Source organism: Arvicanthis niloticus, chromosome 6 (assembly GCF_011762505.2).
Source record: "Arvicanthis niloticus isolate mArvNil1 chromosome 6, mArvNil1.pat.X, whole genome shotgun sequence".
Lineage (NCBI taxonomy): Eukaryota > Metazoa > Chordata > Mammalia > Rodentia > Muridae > Arvicanthis > Arvicanthis niloticus.
The window spans coordinates 55987896-56010333 of record NC_047663.1 but is presented as its reverse complement, the minus strand read 5'-3'; the positions used below and the strand labels follow the sequence as shown (position 1 = coordinate 56010333).

At 39.2% G+C, this 22438-nt stretch overlaps 1 protein-coding gene across 5 annotated transcripts in view; it reads right to left on the bottom strand.

Annotated features, from left to right (window-relative positions):
- The window catches only part of Map2k4 (mitogen-activated protein kinase kinase 4), a 96862-nt gene that overhangs the window by 28922 nt on the left and 45502 nt on the right, over positions 1 to 22438 (bottom strand). For 3 of the 5 annotated variants that reach the window (XM_034505680.2, XM_034505684.2, XM_076936610.1), the window contains one exon: positions 13524 to 13698. The exons of 1 other annotated variant lie outside the window; for it this stretch is intronic. In XM_034505680.2, the coding sequence (XP_034361571.1) occupies positions 13524 to 13698 (175 nt within the window). Of the gene's footprint in view, positions 1 to 13523; positions 13699 to 21578; positions 21723 to 22438 lie in introns of all 5 variants that reach the window. One more of the 5 variants, XM_076936609.1, reaches the window with a different exon arrangement.

The following is a 22438-nucleotide window of genomic DNA, read 5'->3' as shown; positions in this document are numbered from 1 at the left end:
AGCATGCAAAGAACTTTTATTCTCATAAAGAAAGTTCACAATGTCACACTGTGTCACACTGTACACAACACAAAGCACATACTTACAAGGTAAGTTAGTATCAAAAAATACACAAGGTAGCATTTTGTCCTCCAAGACTTCGAGGTATCTGTCCTCAATGTTCTTGCAAGGAGTGAAGGCAGTCAATTAAATTCTTGAGCCCATTTTACAGAAGAGAAGCCAGAGGCAGAGATACAAAAGAGTATTCCATGTGACACGAGAACAAGCAGTTAAAGACAGAAGTGGGTTCTCTTAGTTTTGTTTTGACACTACACCAGGCATCGATCCCATGTTCTCCAAATACGTATTTTAAAAATGTATTTACTTAAAACTCATACCTTGCTATCTACAGCGTTTCATACCAAATGAAATGTCTTGACCTTAATTAAAAATGTTACACTGAATACCACAGTCATAGAAATAAAGATAAAAGTAAGAATGGGAGACAGAAAGGACAACTAGTTCCCTCAGAGGTGAGAACCTTTTCTTTCTTTCACTATTGTGTCCGTATTTTCATAGTTTGATATGAATGACTTTGCTTCTAAATCAACATTATTATCTTGCTCCAAAAAGATATTTGTTAAAAGTCTAAGTAAGCAGATAAGTGATTTGTATTTGTTCAAAATATGGCAGAGATAATTGTAATTAATAATTAATAATAATTAGTAATTATTTGAATTAACATTTATTTCTATTTTAATAATACAAATTGGTTGGGTAGTTGTAAAAATAGTCAACATGGGTTTTTAAAGAATTTTATTATTTCAACGTATCTGAATTTAAAACAAAGAATTGATAAATAAGAGAAATTTCAAACTACCCTTTGAGAAATATTTCTATGTAATAGTTTATGAATTCTTACAATACAAGTTTTTTTCTTAATTATTAATTTTCTAACTTTTTTCTATCTACATGTCTATACTGGTAAATACTAACACACATGATTAGAAACCATGATTTTAAATTTTGTCTTCCTAATTTTTATTTTTATAAAGTTTGTCTAAGTCTTTTAAAAAAGACATTACAGCAAAAACCCCAACAGTTCATATCCATGTGTGACTTCTGGAAGCAGATTTCCCAACTCTGCTGTCCCTAAAGAAAGAAAACGTGCTGCTCCCTGGCACAGGAGCCCAGCTGGACTTCCTGGTAGCATTGTTCTTATCCAGAATGAAGGAGAGCTCCTGGACTCTTAGCTTTGGCAGGAGAATCTGCTCATTTGCAACACCATTCTCAGTTCACTTCTGTACATAAAGGAACACAACTGCTGGATGGCTTCCTTCGTGTCAACATGACACTGTTATGTCCTGGACATTCTGCACTAGACTCATGCCTCCTTCCCTTCTCACTTTGTTTGATTACTGTAGGTAGAGGTGAGCAACCAGCTGCTGGGATTCCACCTGAATGAGTTGAACTGAGAAAGCATAGCTCAATAACTACAGTAAAGTTCTGGGGTTGAGTTGGAACATTCATCACAATGAACACCTAACAAACTAACCCAATTCAGAGGCCTACCTGTTCTCCCAAAGGAGAATTAACTACAAGTATAAACCAATTAATAGCACGTTCAAGTTAACTACTCTTAGTTCTTGATAAATAACTCAAGTTAGAGAATATCTAAGGATAATGAGTGTATAAATTGAGTAGTAACACAGTTGCTACAGGACACTTTCTTATGGGAAATCAGAACACTAGCATAGGAAAGGTTTCTACCATTTGCAACAAGTGAGGCCACTGTGGGTTAACCTAAGGGAGCAGAGTACCCACATACAGCTGAACACACCAGGAAGAACCTTCCCTCCCTTCACAGTCAGCCCTTAATCCCAGCTACAGGGAAACAGAGCTGTGAAGATGAAGCAATGCTCACATGCTCAGAAGTTGAATCAAGGAACTCATGCATGGTTGCTAAGAAATGTTCGTTTATTTACATCTTAAATATAAGCTGAGTAAGACAGATATTAGATTGGGCAACACAAGCTTTTATCTTCTTCGTTTTAAGTCAAAGGATGAAACGTCTGTTAGAGACCATGAAACACTTTGAAAAGGCATCTCATGATTAAAGAAGTTCATTTATAATAATATATCAGGGAAAAGTCGGCCCAATTCCTAAGAAGCTGTTGGAAGCTTACTATCTTTTCTAATACAGTGCAGCAGCTAGAAATTACTAATTCATTTAACACTAACACACTGGCCTCATGCAGAGTGCCTTGAGTTTGTTGGTGGTGGTTAAGAATGGAGAACTCAGGCCTTGAGTGAGCTGGCCACTCACAGTAAGCTTAAACTTAAGATGTAAACAAACGAACATTTCTTAGCAACCATGCCTAAGTTCCTTGGTTCAAATTCTGAGCATGTGATCATTGCTTCATCTTTGCACTTCTGTTTCCCTGTGGCTGGAATTAAGGACTGACTGTGAAGGGAGGAAAGGTTCTTCCTGGTGTGGCTGGCCAGTTGCTCTACCACTAAGCCACATCTGCAGTCCCCAGTGCCTTGTGCTTCTCCAACCTGGATTTAAATAAAGTACAAATACAATCCTTTTCACTGATATTGAACAATGATACAAACATGAAAGTAGCAGCCATCCTCTAATTTTTCACTGCTCTTCCCACAATGCACCATGCCTTTCTAACCCTGTCCCACACCTCCCACACATTTGACACTCATGAGAAATGAATGGCTAGCAACAAAACAAATAGTATGAGAATTCTCAAGTAAATTAAGATGCATGCTATTATAAAAAGGAGTTGGAGAGCTCATAAACTAAAATCACAGGAGGGCCTAGGCACTGAAGGCAGAGAAGCAACAGGATGGAGATAAGCAGCATACAATCCAGAAGAAAAACTAGGGTGACTCCTTCTTATTGGCACAACATAACCTGAAGAAGTCATAAATGTGCCCATTCCCACCCTCCACTTTTCTTGTCTACATTTATTTCCAGGGCTGAGGACAAAGAACCAGAGTCCAAAGAAAACAAAGCAGGCTGATAAACCAATCCTGATTAGGGGGTAAGGTTAGAAAGACTTATATGTGACAAATAAAGTAGGAAGGAAGGCTGACTATGGCTAAGGATGGATATGTAGGGAAATAAAGTAAGAAAGGCTCAAAGGACTTCCTTTCCCCTGATGAGCCTGTGGTAGTCTGAATAAGAATGGCCCCCATAGGCTCATATATGTGAAGGCCTAGTCATGGGAAGTGGTACTCTTTGAAAAGGAGGTGTAGCTTTGTTGGAGGAAGTGTGTCACTAGGGGGTGGGCTTTGAGGTTTTAAAAGTCTATACCAGGCCCAGTGTCTCTATCTGCAGATCAGGATGTAACTCTCAACTACTTCTGCAGCACTATGCCTGCCATGCATGCTGCCATGCTTCTTGCCACTGAAAATAATGGACCCTCTGAAACTGTAAGGAAACCCTTAATGCCTTCCTTCTCTTACAAAAGTTGCCATGGTCATGGTGTCTCTCCACAGCAACAGAACAGTGACTAAGACTAACAGCCTGTCTTTACACAGGGTCATCAGGGAGCATTTTGCTAAGTGCTAAATAAACACAAGATGGTTCTTGCCATAACTCTGACTAAGGTTATCCCTTACAGCCAAATCAGGATTCTCCAAAATCTCTGCATTTCAAGAGGCCAGCCAGAGCCTACCTAAATGACATTCTCTGACTCCCTTTGTCTGGTGGACAACTACTTGGTCTCAACCAAGTTTTTCTTTCTACCACATTAAGCTATGAGCAAAGGTGAGGCAGAATGACAGGTTCTATCTCTTAGATGATATGTGTGCAGTGGCCTCTGGGTTCCTGATTCCATTCCTGTCTGGAGAGAGGGAAATTGAGTCATCACATATTCCAAAGATAACCTAGAGTTAAAAACAAACAAACAAACAAACAAACAAACCCCAAGAGATGGCAAGCTGTGTTTGCTATTGACCAGACACTGTGGCTCCACAGGGTGCAGGACACATGTCAGTTCCTGAATTAGAACACTGCAGGCAAGAAGGATATGAGTCAACAATCACACCAGAATCAAGAGCCAAGGAGACCAAGCATCCACTTCAGTAAGCAGCCATTCCATAGACTTGAAAACAGCAAAGAGAACAAACATGGAACACAGCTCTCAGTCTGTCACTTCATTTGTTTTGAAATCGAGAAAATGGATATAGAGAGGCTAAAATAAAGGACCTCAGGAATGGGGACGGTCACAGGCCCGTCCTTACAGACAAGTCCTATGTCCTCATGTGACCAGTATTTGTCAAGTTTCTGTATGGCTCAGCTGAGGGTGCAGAGGACAGTACAGAAAGTTATTAAGGTAAATTAGACATCACACTTGAGGCACAGGTCCATCTTTCTGAGGTACTCCAATGTAAAAGAAGCAGGTTTCCTGATCAGAAATGGAGGCATGGCCAAGAAAAGTTCAGCAAGACGATAGGCTCAGTAACTGCTGAAGAAATCAGTGCGTACTTTTCAAGTTATCCCAGGGCCCAGCTAAAGCAATCTGATGGAGGATTCAAACAACAACCCATTGCCCATTAACAAGCAAAATGTCTGTTTAATGTACTGCCAACCAAATGCAGAACAATAGAAGCCATTTCCTCTTTATGTGGCTCATTCCTCTATAAAGGCACCTATTGCCATGTTATCAAAATATGTGCATTCCATATTTTAAATAACTGCCAAATTCAAATGTGTATGAAGACAAAAAAAAAAAAAAAAAAAAAAACCAACAACAACAAAAAAAAACCCAGAAAAAAAAAAAAAAAAAAAAAACAAAAAAACCTATTTACCTTGTGTTAAGTTGACACTGATAATACTACTTATGCAAAAATTCTAAAACCCGTTGTTACATAAGCAAATATATCACTGGGAAACTGTCCACAGGGAAGGAGGGAGCAAAGAAAAAAGGAAGGCAGGAAGGGAGAGAAGAAAAGAGAGAGTGAGAATGGAGAGGGAGGGAAGAGGAAAAAATAGAAACAGAGAAAAGGGGAGAGAAAAAACTCAGAGGATCAGAGAAGAAAGGAAGACAGGAAGGGCGGGGAATGTGCCTAGTCCTCATAATTAACATGCAGCAAAACTACTGTACCATATACACAGCGTTATTTACTAAATATCTGCTGCTAAGCAGTGTCCGAGAAGAAAATAGAGAAGCAGATGCCTTGCACTCTGTTCACCTGCTATAGCCTCATTACTCCATACAACTTGCCTCTGGACCGCACACATACAAACACACACACACACACACAAAAAATCTTAAGAATTTTTATTTTCTGTCTTCCATTGACTCAGATTTCTGCTGAACAAGTTTATCTTTAGCTGCTCAAGTGTACACAGATCACATACTTATATTCCCAAAACATCTCATAGTGCCATGATCCACAAGAACATATAGTGACATTATCCAAAACAGAGAAGGTGAGGTATGGAGATGAGCATGAAATGTAGATCAAAGATACAACATTTGTTTTCATGTCCAAAAGTAATAAACGGTATCTCGTAAGTATGAAATTATTGAGAATACTTGCAGTTACTAAGTTCACAAGAATGTGAATTTTAGCTGAAAATTCACTGAAGTCTTTTTATAAATGAAATCAATTTATAAACTTCTAAGTTTATATTCACCAAATTAATAAGCTAATATTGGTACTTCCAATATTAGCTTTTTCTCACAGACCTGATAAAGGGGCTTCTTCCTTTTTACTAAGCACATCATAATACATTCAAAATACTGACCAGCACTAGAGTTTCTAGGGTATAGAGATCATGTCATCATTCCTGTACCTATGACATTAAAAAAGACAATGATCCAAATCTACAGGATAATCAGGGACAAAGGCTTAAGACAGCAAAATAGTAGGAATTATCAAATATTAGTTCAGAGGTACCCAAGGAGGGAGAGCTATAATAATAAGCCTAGTATTTCTCCAAATAGCTATGCATGTTGGGATATAATTCAATATCACAATTCAGATAGGTCTACTAAACAATGGTCAGTTTTAGAAACTAGACTCAAGTATGATCTGAAACACACAACGGGCTGGTTAAAATTCTCCTATAACAAGCATTTCCAAACTACCTTCCTCCAACTCTAATATTGCCTTTGAACTGGTATTCTCAGGGCTTCCAAAACTGATAGATAAGACCTATCGCTTTTCCCATGGTCCCAAGCCCTTCTCTCGTTTTGTTTTATTTATCTGTTTCATGCTGAAGACTGAACCCAGGACTTTAGGCATGCTTAAACTCATTCTACTACTTTAGTATATTCTCAGCCTCTTTTAACCTCTACTGAGTTATTTATTTTATTTACTGAGTTTCATGTAAAACTATTACAAAAAGGAACTCACACTCTGAAAACCACTGACTTGGAGCTACAGCAAAGAAAGCACAGATTGAATTCAAAACCCAGCCTGACTGGAAGCAGCTCTGCCATATTTGTGGAATCCCCATTCTTGAGCAGTCATAATTTGTACTGTGCATAGGAAATATACCTCCTAAGTAATCATGAATTTCTTAACATGATCTGATCAATAAAATGAGATCACAAGATAACAGAGATCTTTTCAAATCAAGCAACACAGCTAGGACTTCTACATCCCACCCAGGTTTTAATAATTAAATGTTATCACTATGGTCTTTTAATTGCTTAATAAAGAACTATATAATATCAAAGGGAATTTTCCCACCAAAGTCATTTCTGTCACTGTCCCACTAAGGCTTTTAGAGCAGTATGCAAGGCATAAACACTAAAATAAACATTCTCCTCAGTGATCACTGACCATTGATTGACATCCACCAAAACCATTCACTAATGGAACTTCTAACACAAGTGTTGGCAGTCTCCAGAGTGTTGGAGAAACAAGCCAAAGTGTACTTTCACCATCCCTGACTTCGCACATTAAAGATTCTCCTGTGGAGAAAGGATGAAGGGTCACAAGGAGGATGAACTTAAAGACCCAGAAAGCTCCTGAAGCTCACAAGATGTACAAGCGCACCTACCTACACACTCCCACCCTAGAGTTTTACAGACAGCATAACAGAGCCAGAGAGGAGGTTCCTGCTGGCTCTGTCATACACAAGTTGTGCACGGAACTCAAGGGATGGAGTTTTCCTGAGTCATCACCCACTCTGAGGTGGGGCTTTCAGTAATATGGATGCCTGGAAGTCACCAAAGCGTCTATAAGTCATCCCTCACCTGTCTTCCCTGTGAGCAGCACTAAAAGACTCAGTGGTTCACGGAGCTACACTTGCGGGGAGCTGGTTCTCTGGTCTGCCTCTGGAGTCCTACCCGGAGTAAATAAAATGCTCTCTTCTCCCTAGGAAAAGTCACCCAACTCTGGGAGTGAAGACTCTTTGCCTGGCTTGGCACCCTTTGAGCAGCCAGATGTGGCTGATGAAAAAGCAAGGGCCACCCAGAGCCTGTCAAAACTGAAGCACCAGCTCCAGTCAGACACAAATGTGGCCTTCCTCCCCTTGGGACTAAGGCAGGCCAACTGGAGCAAGATGATCCCACAGAGACCATCAGGTATAAAGTAAAGCACAGTACCCCATGATGGGTCAGTGGATGATTCATGGACAAGGACTAGATTAGAGTGCCAAATGCGGTGGTGTTTCTCCTCCACACTGCTACACCCAACATTGATTACTTATGGCTTTTATATCTTCTTTATTCCATATTTCTATATTGTATTTGCTCTGTGTGTATGTGTTGGGTGTGTACACAAGTCAGAGGAAATGAACAAAGGCTATCAGGTTGGCAGTAGGGGCCTTTCCTCCTGAGACATCTCACCTGTCCAACACACTCTCCTAAGGAAAGAACTGAGACAAGTGAAGAGATCTTTTCATGCTGCTCTGGACCTGGGATATTTCTTTCTTTTTAAATATTCTTAGCCATCCAACCCGCTTAGAATAGATAGCAGGCTTTCGGGGATTCTGTCTACCTTCTGTAAAATGGTTCATTTATATAATGGTAACCCTCAAGTGCCTTAAAAGCATCTGGAAGAACAGTAAAGAGTGTAGTTAAGGAGTTTAAATGAAAGCATCTACTCGAGTAGCAAATGGCACTCTCAGGAGCCATAAAGTTGTGGGTTGAAAAATGAGTATTAGGAGTTAGGCTTCCTTTTTGTCAGTTATTAGTCAGGAAGGCCCTGAGCCCCACAAGCCATAAAAGCTACTGCCATTGCTATTGGTTGCATGCCAGAACTAGAACTATGCTGATGATACCACTGCCTTTGCCTCTGACATGAAGGAATCAGACTAAGATTGTAATAGAAGTCCTTTCCCCATTGGCTTACTTCTGTGGTATGGGAAGGTACCATGTAGGTTGCTAGGGGCTAACTGCCACTGACAGTGTTGCTGAGTTATGGAGCCTGTGACTTATACCAGCAACTGTGACCTATACCATGTCAGGTAAGATGTGCTAACTAGTTAAGACTGCATTCTACAACTGTCAAGGGTACAACCAACTGCCTATGATTGAATTTAAGGCCCTCTGCAGAGACAGAACATGTATCTTCTACTATAGTCCATAGCAAAAACACATGACTGGGGAGATAATAAACCCCAATGAGAGGGGAGAAAAACAGCAACTTGTTTTGTTAAATAGATATAATGTGCCTGTCAAATTGTTATTTTGTAACACTTGTATTTACAACCACAGGTTACTGCTGTTGTCAGCCTAGGTGACATGAAGAGAAACTTCTTTCTTGCAATGGGCAGTGTTTAGTGAGGACTCACAGCCAGTCAAGCTCCTGAGGGAAGATAAGTGCTGCTAAAGCACAGTAGCCTAATCTTCATGGTAGATGGAACAAAATAATCAGATAAATCAATTACCCCTTCCACAGAGAACATGGCGCTGTTAACAGAAAGCAGAAACATTGAGACAGAGGAAAAGGTAGAGCACTGTACAAAGAGAGGAGGGAGGTTAAGATACAGAAAACAAATGAAATGCAAAGGGCCCAGGAAACTCCTGAAACTTAGAAGACTCACAGAGCCCTGGGGGATATACAAACAGTAACAACTGCCCTCTCCAGAAGGCTGAACTGGCTGAAAGGGTATTCCGAGAATCCCAGAGACACAGCTTCCCTAAGTACTGGGTGAGGCCTTCCACAACTGCCCAAGTTCTCCTACTCCTCTAAGTAATTTCTCACCTTGTCCCTGTAATTCCAATAAACAGGCTAGTTCTCTAACCCAGGGCAGGAGCCTTTCTTTGGTCTGTCATTAGTGCTCTACTTAGGGTAAATGTTTATATATCCCTGGAAGAGTTATACATACCACATCTGTACCATTTGCACCAAGGGCAGATCTCACCAGCAGATGGTAGAGAAGGACTGAGCTATAGGAAACCTTGTCCCTCCCACTAAGCATCTAGGTTCTAGTTCAAGAACACTGAGGTCAACATCCAAATAGCAAAGATCAAATGGCCAGTCCTGAATTAAAAATAATTAAATTAATAAAACAGAAAAGGCAAAGGAGCAGAGTTGAAGATACAAAAAAACCACAGCAACAAAAAGAAAATCTTTGAAGCCCTAACATACACTATCACACCACTGGCAGTCTGGTACAAGCATCCAACCTAAACAAATGGCCTATTTTCCTGATTAGCCCAGAAAGTTCCCCAAGCAGAGGGCTGAGACACCATCATAATCCCCACACTCTCTGGGCATGCAGTACTTACTGTGGAAAGACCTAGCTGGATGATTCATGCCTGTCTTCTTCCTTCTCATAGTAACAAGTGGTGCTGGTCACCATATATAAGTGTCAGTCTGAGTTACTGTGTGACACCTTATTTGCTCTTTCTCATCTGCTCCCAAATCCAGAATCTTCTGATTATGATTACCTACATCCTGATGGTGTTAGGTGTTTCTCCCAAACATCAATTTCTCTAACCTTACTTAAGAAACTTAACCCTAATAGACTGAGTCCAAACCTTGAGATTTGCCTACTACCACCAACTCTTGTGGACAGCTATGCAGAGAAACCGACTTTTCTTAGAGGACCGTGACTTCATGTTTGTTTCTATTTTTGATTACCTTGCCATCAAGAAAAAAAGGTCATCAACCTCAAAATCCACTGCAGTGCTAATCACAACATCCATACATAAAAACAAGTTGCACATCTAATTTCTAAGGAGATAAAAAGAACGCATTGTATTCACACTGTAGTATACTACCCATCCATACAACAGAATGGAGCCCTGGTCATGAAGGCTCTGTGAGAGCTCTGTAGGCAAACTGCAATTTCATTTGTGGAACCTGGAAAGCATTTCTCTCAGAAGCTGAGAACACAGTAGTGGATATTGGAATGGTGGGGAAAGAGAGCTAATGGGTAAATGGGTAAATGTTAATAGTTATTACTACAGTTAGAATTTCTCATGTTATTTTATTGCATAAGAATTAACACTTGAATAGAGAATGTGCTGTATATTTCAAGAAACAAATTGTATCCACCATAAAAAAATGATAAATTTGGGGTAATTAATATTTTTAACTGAATTTAAGCACTGCACTATGTGTGAGTGTGCTTGTTTGTGTATGTGAGTATGTATGTGTGTGAGAGAACGAGATTCTCATTATGATTGTTTTGTTTTTATGAACCTGTTCTAGAATTTTTCATTTAAAAAATATAATTGGACATTAAATAAATGTCATTTGTAGAGAATACTGATCAAAGTGAAGAATGAAGGAATATTCAGTAACGAGTTGATGGCTGCCCTCTTTTTACAACACTTTAGGAGACCTCACGGCCAACGAAGACTTCTCCAACACAGCTATGACCCAATCATCCTGGCATGGGTTGACAGGCAAACAGTATTACGTACATCCACTAGGAAGCAATAGGGCTTTGCCACTGAGTGTAATTAAAGCTTAGAGATTAAAAATGTCTACATCTGTCTGTGAACATATCAGGAACTGTCTAAAGACACATTTTATATGTTCCTTGTTGAATCTGATTGTATCTTAGTCAATTTTCAAATTCGTTCTCTGAAACACTATTTCAGTAACTAAGAAGACATCTTTCAACCATCTCTTATACATAGCTAAATCAAACTGGGCAAAGGCTTTCTCAAAAGTAAAAATGAGGAATCAAAACATGAAAAGAAATTCACAGTCCACATTTGCACAGCTATTCCAAATATATTTTGAAGATAATTTGTAGGGTAGAGTTAATGCCCAATACAGCAATCCTTCTCCACAGTACCAAAATACATGTTCAAATGCCAGCTAGCATTGGGCTATTTCAGGAAATGTTTCTCAGTTAACAAAAATGAAAAAGTTACTCACTGTGTGGCTGTCTCTCTTTAACTACAACATGCCAAATCTAACTCGTCCTCACCCGCTTATCCCTTCTATATAACCATACTTGTCAGCATGATCTGTGTGCCTACATGATGAGTTGTGACAAAGACTCTGACTCTCTAAAGGAATACATGTTTAAAATTTCAAAGCAGGTGATATCTATCATTCATCAACAGTATCAAGGCATATTGATCCAAAATGACTTAGTCTTCCAGTATTAATGAAGTTATGGAATCCAATGACATTCCCTGACCTGTTATGTTATGCCTTACTGCTATATTCTCATGCCCCAAGCTGCTGTGTGTGCTCAATTACTTAAAGGAGTACACAAACAGTTCAGCTAGGAAGTGTGTATTTGACAGCTACAAGTGAAGGTTCCATAACTGTCTCTGAGCACATAAGCCTTGGGATTTATATTAGCACTGGAAATGTAGCCCTCAAAAGAGTCACTGGTATTATATATAATAGTATCTATTTTATATATCATGAGTGTTGGACAACAATACAACATTTTCACTCTCAAAACTTGATTAACCATTATACAACCCCAAATATGACCAAATTAGTCACCGAGAAATGTCACAATGAAGTGCTTTTTTTTCCTTAAAGACTTTTACTCGTTTTAAAGTATATCCACATGACTAAATAACATATGGTGCTGATCACCACAAATGAAGTACACATAACGTAAGAAAACTATCAGTAATAATCTTTAAAAGTATTTTCCCTCATACATGGGAGAATTTAGAACTTGTGCTGTCCGTGAGCCTTTCCCTCCACTCCCGGCAACTGAAGTTGGATGCCCACACAAAGAAACAAGTGCATAAGGACAGCAGAGCACTCAGCAGAAGCATCTAAATCCAATCACTTTCTCCTCTTACAGTGCAGGAGCATAAGATGACAATACAATTCTAAGAGCCACATTTTGTTTTAATGGATACTCTAGAGCAGAGGTCCTAGTCTGTGGATTTTTAGAGGTCTGTGGGCTATATGCAAAATTGTATGAATGTATACACCTCTTTCTAACAAAAGCACCTTTCTCTCCGTATTGTAAAAATATGGTTGAAACCAAGAAACTGGAGGGAAACATAAAATGTTTCCTCAGCACTAATTTAGCATTATCCTGCCATGACCCAGCAGTGAGGAAACACTGAACACTGGAGACAAATACCTTCAAGATGCTGGTGCAATAGGCCTCAGACAGCATTAAAATAGTAGGAGACAGACCTACTCCTCAGTGTCATCCCTGCAAGGCATTTTGACAGACTCAAAATAGAGAGTAACAAGATTGAATTAGACTATCTGCAAAGCTACTCTCAATTGTTATAAACTGAGATGTCATTTGTTCTCATGGGTAATTTGATTTTAGTGAGAATATGGCCATATCTTGTTTTTTCTTTTAAGATTGCCCCCAAATTGCTGATGTGCCTTGAATATCTTAAGCAGAACATAATGCTTTTTAAACATTTGAACAAACAAAGTACAGTTATACAAATCCATTAAGAGCAAGATGAACACTGTCAGTTCATCATAGGTACAGAGGCTTGGTGGGTATGATTTAGACCAAATCTCCACTTCTGGCCTTTTTTTAGGGGAAGAAGGTAAATGAACAAATTAGATGGCACAACACAATTAGGACAGGGGTGACAGTATTATCACAAGGTACACATTTAGATACAACTTTTAAACCAGGGAACAGGGCAGTACTGAGTAGAGATGGAATAAACCAACAGAAGCCGAGCCGGTCAGGACCGAGTAAGGTTGAGGTTAGTGGCAACAGCATGTGTGTGGTTTCCAGGAAACCTTCAGTAAGACTGCTGTTAGCCCTAGCCCCGCACCTTGCCCAGCCCAGTGTGCTGCTTCTTCCTCCAGCTCCCGCCTGGCTCAGAGCAGCACTGCCCTGCTCCCAGGGGTGCCGTGGCCCAGCCTGAACTCACCTTGGCAGTGAAGGGGCCAGAAGTTTAAAACCTGTTAATGCATCATGGCAAAAATGTAATGAACACACATACTTCACACACTCACATTCCAGAGCAAGAAAACATACAACCAGTAAGACAACCTTTACACAAAACACCCTCAGGGAAAGCAGAGACAGAATTTTTAACACCCATTATTACCACAAAGGTAAGAACAGAGAGCAGTGGTGTTGCTGTACCACAAAATTTCAGCTAATTGATTAAAGTACCAAAAGTAATCATGGCATCACCTACTTTAACTGCCATTATCTGCCCACTTGGTTTGTGGACCATTTTGTTGACAGAACCATAAGCTCCTCGTCCAATTTCTCCAAGGTCTTTCAAGTCCTCTGCAGTGAAATCCCAGTGTTGTTCAGGGGAGATCTTCAGTTTTCCTGATGACTCAATGCTGTGTGTTCTCAGTCTCTCTCTGTTAAAATATTGGGAAGCAATTTTTCCACATTTTAAATAGGTTTTAACTTTTTTCTTTAGCTAGCACTGAGTACGTTGTGGGAACACTCATCGGTTCATAAGGATACAAGCAGCCTAACCCCAGTTCTGGAGCTGTTTGTGCCATCTTGCTTTTTACATATTGAAATTTAATAGAATGCATTTAGGTATCCAGAAGGCACAGCTTCAAAGACATTCATACAACCCAATCTCCTTTTGCTGATGAAACTAGCAGTTTTGATTACTCAATACAAAACTCAATTACCTCAAGAGCCCCAGAACTGAGAATTCATTTCTACAAATGCTTACCCTATCACACCCTCTAGCTGGTAAAGCTGTTTCCAAAATTTGCTGTACCCAAGGATAGCCTGACCTACCTACTGTTTAAACTCTGAAGCCCAGGAGTAGCCTAGAGCAATTAAAGCAGAGCATACGGGGTAAGCTGGAAAGCAACATTTCTAGTATCCCTGGTGACTTTAGCAATACATGGGAGTGACTAATATACTGTCCTGTTATTGTTTACAGTGTATTAAAGTGGGGAACAGTTAAGTAAAAGCCTGCTAACTAAGAGGAACCTGAACTGTTTTATTCAAAGTTTTCAGCCTCTGTTTAACAGCAAGAGTAATGAATGGGCTTAAAAGGGAGTTGGCTACTCATAGAAAATGCAGAGGTCACTTTGCATTAAATATCACACCCAAATTCCAACACAAACTAGACTTTTCTTTCTTCTCTCCCTCTCCCTATATGTAAGAACAAACTATGTCAAACTAGAAAGTGCAACACATATGAAAAGACCAGTGAGTATCAACTAGTTTTCAATTTCATATTAAATTACAAAACTCTGTTTCAACGTCCAGCCTTGTGATAAGAACAAGGATAGTTCACGGCTCACTTATCTATTTTGTTCTTGAAGAATTCTCGTATGTCTCCTGAAATCTGTAATAAAACTGTTTTCTGTGGCTAGTTCTAAGGGCCTCAAAAACTTTAGAATGCTAAAAATCTCTCTTCCCCAAACCTAACCTGACTAATGTTGATAATAAGTAGTATTCAAGGGTACAGTTAAAAGCTTAATATATTTTATTTAAATAACTTAGGGAAGCTGTGCTCCAAATAGAAGGTTCTCATGCTGCAAGCTTGAGAGGTCTCAGTCAGTGGCTTCCACTTACACAATTGCTTTTCACTTCCACCCCTGCCTTGGCACATCTAGCTTCCAGTGACAGAAGCCCAGCAACCAGGCCCAAGTGACCACTTTAGTCCTGATGAAGTCAGCACTGATCTCTGAAGATGGAAAAAATATTCAGGTGATAACAAAGAGCTTTTTCTCAGTAATCTTTCTCCTGAAATAGACAGGGTAATCCAGGAAATACTCTAACTTAAAGAAATTCCATTTATAATCACTAAGTGATACTATCTCCATGGCTCATTTTAATCACCGATGAAATACAGCACTGGCCTAACAGTGAAGGTACCTAGAAAAAGTTAATTGAAACTACTTGTAAATTGGAAGCAATATTTGAAATATTTGCTAATGTGAGGGCCATAGGAGTCACCACATGGTTCCCACCATCTCCCCCCGCCCCCGGCCTCATATTGTTTTCAGGTTTCTCTTTTTAGAGAGGTGAATCTGTGACTTGCTTTGACAAAACACAATATGGTAACAATCAATGGCCTACCACTTCAGGACTGCATTATGTCACAAGCATATGCTACCATCCTTGAGAATGAAAATGAATGCAGCACTCTTACGTGAAAGCTTTATATAAAAGCATGAAATAGCAACACACACAATGTTCTCTAATGTAAAGGGCAAATTTTAGCATTATGAAATCTCTCTGCTAATAGTTTAGGTTACTTTAGTCAGCTGCATAACTTTGAGATTAACCCCTATTTTCTTTTTGAGAGTGAACAGTTAAATAGTTAAGAGAAACAAAATAGCTTATGAACTAATAAAAATGCCCAAAATTGAATAAGGCATCAGACATTCAATTTTGTGAACATAATACAAAGTCACAGAGAACATATCATGGTTATATCACCACAGTATGTCACTCACACTGGGCCTCAAGCCTTTCCAGGAAAACTGAACACTTTCTCAGCTTCCACTTCAACAGCCCAACCCTAATGGCTTCCAAAGGATGATAAATTAGTATAGCACTAGGTAGGAAGCCTGCCTGAACCCAAACATGAACTCTAGTTGGTCTAAATACTTTACATACATAGGAAGGAGAAAAATGACTCTCACAGGCTGTGTGTACTCTGACCTCAAAAAGCATGCCATGGCAGGTGTGCATGTACACACACACACACACACACTTTCTCTCTCTTTCTCTGTCTCTCTCTCTCTCTCTCTCTCTCTCTCTCTCTCTCTCTCTCTGACAAAAAATGGTATAAGTAAAAGACAAAACAATAAAGAAATAATAACACAGAAAATGTGTTAAGTTTCTAATTTATGACTGCACTCTTGAAGAGGAAAAAAGTTCTCTGACTTTCTAAGTTAACCCTTCTTTTGATAAAAAAAAAAAAATAGAAGCAACAACCTGTTCTATCAAAACAAACAAACAAAAACAAAAAAACATAAATCTCCCCAACAGCCTTCATTTCTTATCATAGTTTTCTACAAAATGCCTTCAGTGAATAATCTACAATGTCTAATCTAAACATTAGCCAGAGTATGTGGCCAATGTGACCACCACGTTGTCCAAAACCCTTTCTCCTCTCCATCCTTTCTACATGAGGCAGTAATGCTGTAAGTCCTGACTTCTTATGAACTAAACTGTGTTCCATCTCAAGATTCACATACCAAAAGTCCCTGGTATGACTGTATTGAAGATATGGCCTTAAGAGATAACTGAGGTTAAAGGAAGGTTAGTAAAGATGGGACCTACTCCAAAAAGACTAGTGTTCTTGTAAGAGAAGACATTAGAGAGCTTGCTGCATTAACACATGCACAAAGAAAAGAGGTCCCATGAGCAGCCAATGAGGTGTTGGTACCAGGAAGCCATAGGAAAAGACCTCAGAATAAAACCTATCTTCTTAGTAACTAGATCTTGGATTCTCTAGCCTCCACAATTAGTTTTTATTGTTTGAACCACACTGTCAATGATTTGGTTTTAGTTTTCAAAAAGCGGCCAATCTAAGATACCGACAATCCTTGCAGTTAGAAATGGCAAATAGGAATACAGCACTTAAAAGGAGTTGATGCAACTCTCCCATCCTCGTGCTCCAGGCTCCTCCAGTGCCCTTGCGAAAGGAAACAGCATCCTGATAATGAGAGGGTGATCACAAAAGCACTCTAGACTTCACCTGTGACAACACTACTTGAGCCCTAGCCTATCTCTGGATGAATCTATGGAAAGTGGGCTTATGCCACTGTCGATGTACTTGATGTTTATATGCACTCAAATTTACCCTGAACTAGTTAAAGCCCCTAATGTTATTTTATTTCCCAGTGATAAAATAACAAGGGAGGTAGAGTCCCATAGCCCCAGCATCTGGCCTAAAATGAGTCGGGTCAGCAGGAAAGTTCACTGAACATAAAGAGGCTGGCAGACAATAACATAAACATCTTTAAACCTACAGCAATTTTAGTCAAAAGCTCTTCCTTAAAAGTATCTTTGATTTCTTAAAATATAAATTTTTTAAATATTTTATTTATTTATGTTATGTATAATGACAAGTACACTGTAGCTGTCTTCAGACACACCAGAAGAGGGCATAGGATCCCATTACAGATGGTTGTGAGCCAACATGTTGTTGCTGGGAATTGAACTCAGGACCGCTGGAAAAGTAGTCAGTGCTCTTAACTGCTGAGCCATCTCTCCAGCCCCGAAGATATAAATCTTAAATCTAATAAATAATTCTTGGTTCCTAAGAGAACACACAGACATTTTTATATTCACATAGTAAAAAACTGACACACTATATGTGCATACAAAAGAAATTTATGTTTATAAAAGTAACCCTATAGAGCATGCAAGGTTTTAAGTAGAACATTTGATATAGGGCTTGAATCCATTTAATACAGGCCTTATTATTAAGGTAGCATCAATGCATAGAGATTAAAATCTGAAATCTTAGACTTACCTTGTCACATGAACATCTGCAATCTGGCAAATTTGTACTGACATCTCTTCTGCCTATTTGGTTTTTGGGCAGATATGACCAAATTTTCCATTCACTAACACTGCATCTATGTTGGCTGTCATCTTTTCAGTGACCCACACAAATCTAAAATTTCCTAAAATCTAGAGATTTTAAAAACAAATAACTGTCTGTGACATTATGTTCCAGAACATTAATCAGACCAAACCCTGAGGAAAGTTGTATTTCTATTCCACATGTTTGGCAAAGCTTCATGGGGCTTTTTATGAGTAGGTAAAGTCCATGTTGTTTCCTATGTAGGTAGAGTTCACATTGCTTGTTCTGTTTTTAAATGGTAACACAACCAAGGAGGTGACAAAGAGCTCTAGCAGTACTCTAACCTTCACATCTGCCCTCTGTTATATCCACTTTGCAAACTCAGCAGCAGACAGGTTCCTGAGCCACTCCTGTCTAACCAGATACCCCTAAGCCAATACTGTTTGACAACATTGCAAGGGTAAAGAAAAGGAAAACCTCACTCATAATTCAGAAAGAAAACACACTTTCTATTTGTATTTGTCTATACTGTATGCAAAAATTACAAAAACTAGTTTACAAATTTCACCAAAACATTCTAACTCAGCAGTCACTAGTTACAGTTTCATTTTGGTCAGGGCTGAACAGCATGCTTGCATAGATTTGGCAGGACCAGCAACAGTCAAGGGCCAACTTTTGCCAACTTAAAATGATACTAATATTAAGTAACATTTTTCCTGTCTCTTTTGAGTCAAGTTCTATATAAACTGAGTTTGTCTCAAATATTTGCTTCAGTCTCACAGGTGCTAGGGTTTCAGTCACACAGTACCAGTGCTGGCTCACGACTCTCTCTCCAGTTGTATTTTACTGTGTCATTGTTGGACTTCAACAATCTGTGCCTATTGAGTAATAAGAAGCATTTCTTGTTCTACTGCCTGAAAGAGCACCACTGAGACCTGCTAATTCAAGTAGGCCACTTTGTCATTGCTGCTCTGCCCAACAAGTTCTTTCTCTAGAGTAGTGGTTCTCAACATGTGGGTTGCAACCCCTTTGGGGGGTCAAACGACTCTTTCACGGGGATGACCTAGAACTATCAGAAACCAGATACTTACATTATGATTCATAACAGTAGCAAAATTATAGTTATGAAGTAGCAATGATGATAATTTTATGGTTGGGGGTCAGCACAACATGAGGAACTGTATTAAAGGGTTGTAGCATTAGGAAGCTTGAGAAGCTTCTCTAGAACCATAAATCCTATCCACCAAAAATGTTTCACAAGCTTGTTTACCTTCTCAATGAATTCAAGAATGTAAAAAAAAAAAAAAAAAAAAAAATTCTGTTATTTTTGTTTTGAAATCAGTTATTTCCCTCCAGTTCTTGGCAACTGCTATGTCTGAACATGCATGCTGCATACAACATGGTCTCTCACTACCACTTTGTTTCCAGATTCCTAGGACTCACTCTTCCTCATGTGACATTCTGTTCAGTAATACTGCTGCTCATTCTTCCAAACCTAGTCTCACATTTTAGCTTCTCAGACCCTTCTTACAAGCTATATTTCATTTAAATTTTTCTTTTATTTATTTATATTACTTTTTATATTATGAGTACTTTGGCTGCATGTATGTATATGCACCACGTGCATGTCTGGTGTCCACAGAAGCCAGAGGAGGGTGTCAATCCCCAAAATCTTCAATTATCGACAGTTAAGAGTTATTACATGGGTGCTAGGAACTGAACCCAGCTCTTCTGCAAGAGCAACAAGTGCTGTTGACCACTGAGCCATCTTTCTAACCCCTACAAATTAATTTCTTTTCATTATGAAGAGAATTAGTCCTGGCTAGAGATGGTAAAGGAAACTATTTGAATCCTGAGAGATGGTCTTCCTAAAATCAGCCTAGATATTTTCTACTGTTATAAATCCTGTTTCCTTATCTGTGTCTGTGAAGCACCAAGTTTCCCATTCTAGAGTATGGAGAGAAGGAGGACCTCATAGCAGAAAAGACAGACACAATATTCAATCTTAAGGCACTAGACATCAGGCATAGTTGGTAGCAGGCCCTGAGAGAAAAAATACTGCAACTGTCACAAGCTCCTGCCTGGATGGCTCAGACTACTGCAGGAAAAGGGGATCCAGGAAGGTTTGTCAACATCCTTGAGTTGAGAACATGGTTCTGGGAGTGTAGAGAGATCATAGCAACTAGAATTAACAAGGCAGGGTACACATAAAAAGTATCCTACAAACATGCAAACCTCCCTCTATTTTGTATCATTGCATGTGAGAAATGCCAAAGTTGGTGAGGCAGACACCCAGGGCCTAGTGTAGAAATGCTAATATCCACAGTTCCAGTGCAAATTCTCCCATCCCTAGTCTCCTTGTTCTTTACTATTAACCTTTGAGCTGACAGCAGAGGACTCTAAAGTGTACATCTTAGTCTTACTGCTACTGAAATCTTCTACTTCCATCCATAATGCTTTACTCATGATGACCTCATTTCCCAGAAAAGGTGTGCCCTCATCTATCTCTCTTTAAGAACTGTGTGTGTGTGTGTGTGTGTGTGTGTGTGTGTGTGTGTGTGTTTGAGAAGAAAGGATAAAGGGGGACCTGAAGCAGGGCAAATAAGGCCACCTTTCCACAAGCAGTCTCTGCCTGAAGAGAAAACTTGGGTAGAATTTTTATTTTGGTAGCCTCATAACTAGCACAACTGCCACGGGGAGCCAGCATGAGAACCAAGTGTGTTGATACACACCAGGAAGTCAGCACCCTGGGGGCTGAGGCAGAAGGATCACAGATTCCAAGCCAGTACAGAACATACTGAAAGACCTGTCAAAGGAAGGGTAAAGAGTTCAGTATAACTGATCTGTAATACAGCAGCTTAATTTAATCCCAGATATACAATAAGCCTGACACACTCATGATTCCAAAAAATACAACTGTTACTTCATTCAAGAAAATTTTTGTAGTTCTTGAATACTCCTTAGGCTTATGCATATAATTCAACCATATACACAAATGTTTTGGTAAAGTGAAAAAATATATATTCCCAGAGCCTCCTATATCTCAACTTAGCATCCAATATGAACATATTTATAGACTAAAGAATTCAACTAGAAAAGAAACAAGACTTCATTTGGTCTTTTCTCCCTGGAAATCCTGGACTGGGCTTCATGTTTCTTCACTGCATCTCTAAATGGAATCAGAATACACCAGTCCTTAGCAGATGCATGATCTAGAATCTCAACAACGTTCTCATAAAATATGGTGTGCTTGCTTAGTACTTCCTTAATTTTAGTAAATATTAATTTGGATCTACTGCTATTCATTTTTGTTTATTCTTATGATCATCTCCATACCTCTACTTATCAGGGGTTTCATTCTTTAGTGTTCACATGATGCTATCTATGGGCATTAGCCCATCGAATTAAAATGGGTTTTCTCTTTAAGACAGCATCCACAGTGGATCCTCTTGTTTACTGTTTGATTCTTCACCACACATACATCCCTTTTCAAACATAGACCCAAAGGTAATGACTGAGATTTCTAGGGACTTCAAGGATAAATACTAACATTATGACTATGGCTCACAAATGTGTCCATATAGGATAATTGAAACACTGCACACCTCCCAGCCTCAGCTGGTTCTTTAGACACTCCAACAGTACAAACATCCCAGCAAAAACCAAGCCTTAGGCAATTACACTGACATATTCCTTCTACACGGCCCTCTACTGTTTGCTTACTTGGTGCTTCTTCTGAATCAGTTTGTTTCCAGTGGCATAGCCATGAGTCTCATCCCTCATAACTCAGATTCTTGCTTTGGTTCCAATCATTTTCATTAAAACTCCAAATGTGTTTGTTACTGTTTGGAGTTTGAAAGCTGAGAGCTGAGGAGAGACATGAAGAGATGAGAAGAGGACGAGATGAAGATCCTGTCTTCCTAAGTGCCCTGTGAATTCTGGTACTCTCCCTCTCCAGCATCCTAGTGGTCATCCTGCTGCCTCACTACCACTTGGCCATGCTCTATGGCTTATACAGCTCCCTACTTGAAGACTGAGTCCAGTATCTTTCCCAACAGTCAAAATCTCCTGCAAAATGTATTCTTCACAAGTTTCCAAAGGAAGCTGACCAGCAACTGACTAGCCTTAACACAAAATGTGGTTTAAGAAAACAAAATCCAGTTTTTGAATAATCTCCTGTACTCCTAAAATATATGTCTATCCAGAACCACAGAATATAACCTTATCTTTACAATCTTATTTTAGATCTCAAAAAGAGAGCACTTTGATTAAGATAGGTCCAAAATAGTAGAATCAATGGGCACGTGTGTTGGCACTAGGCAGGAAGGGACCTACAGGTTTGGCGCCAGCCTGATCTACATAACAAGTTCTAGGCCAGCCTTAAAGCCCTTTCTTAAAATTTAAAAAAAAAAAAAAAAAAAAAAAAAAAAAGATCTTACTATATACACATGGATGATTTTTCAGACATTTCAAACATTATGGCTCTCCTTAAAGGAAACAAGGAAAAAAAAAAACAAAAGGTGGTGAAGTGAAGATAAAGGAAGAGATTATAACACCACTGAGACAAGGCCAGAAGTGTTCAG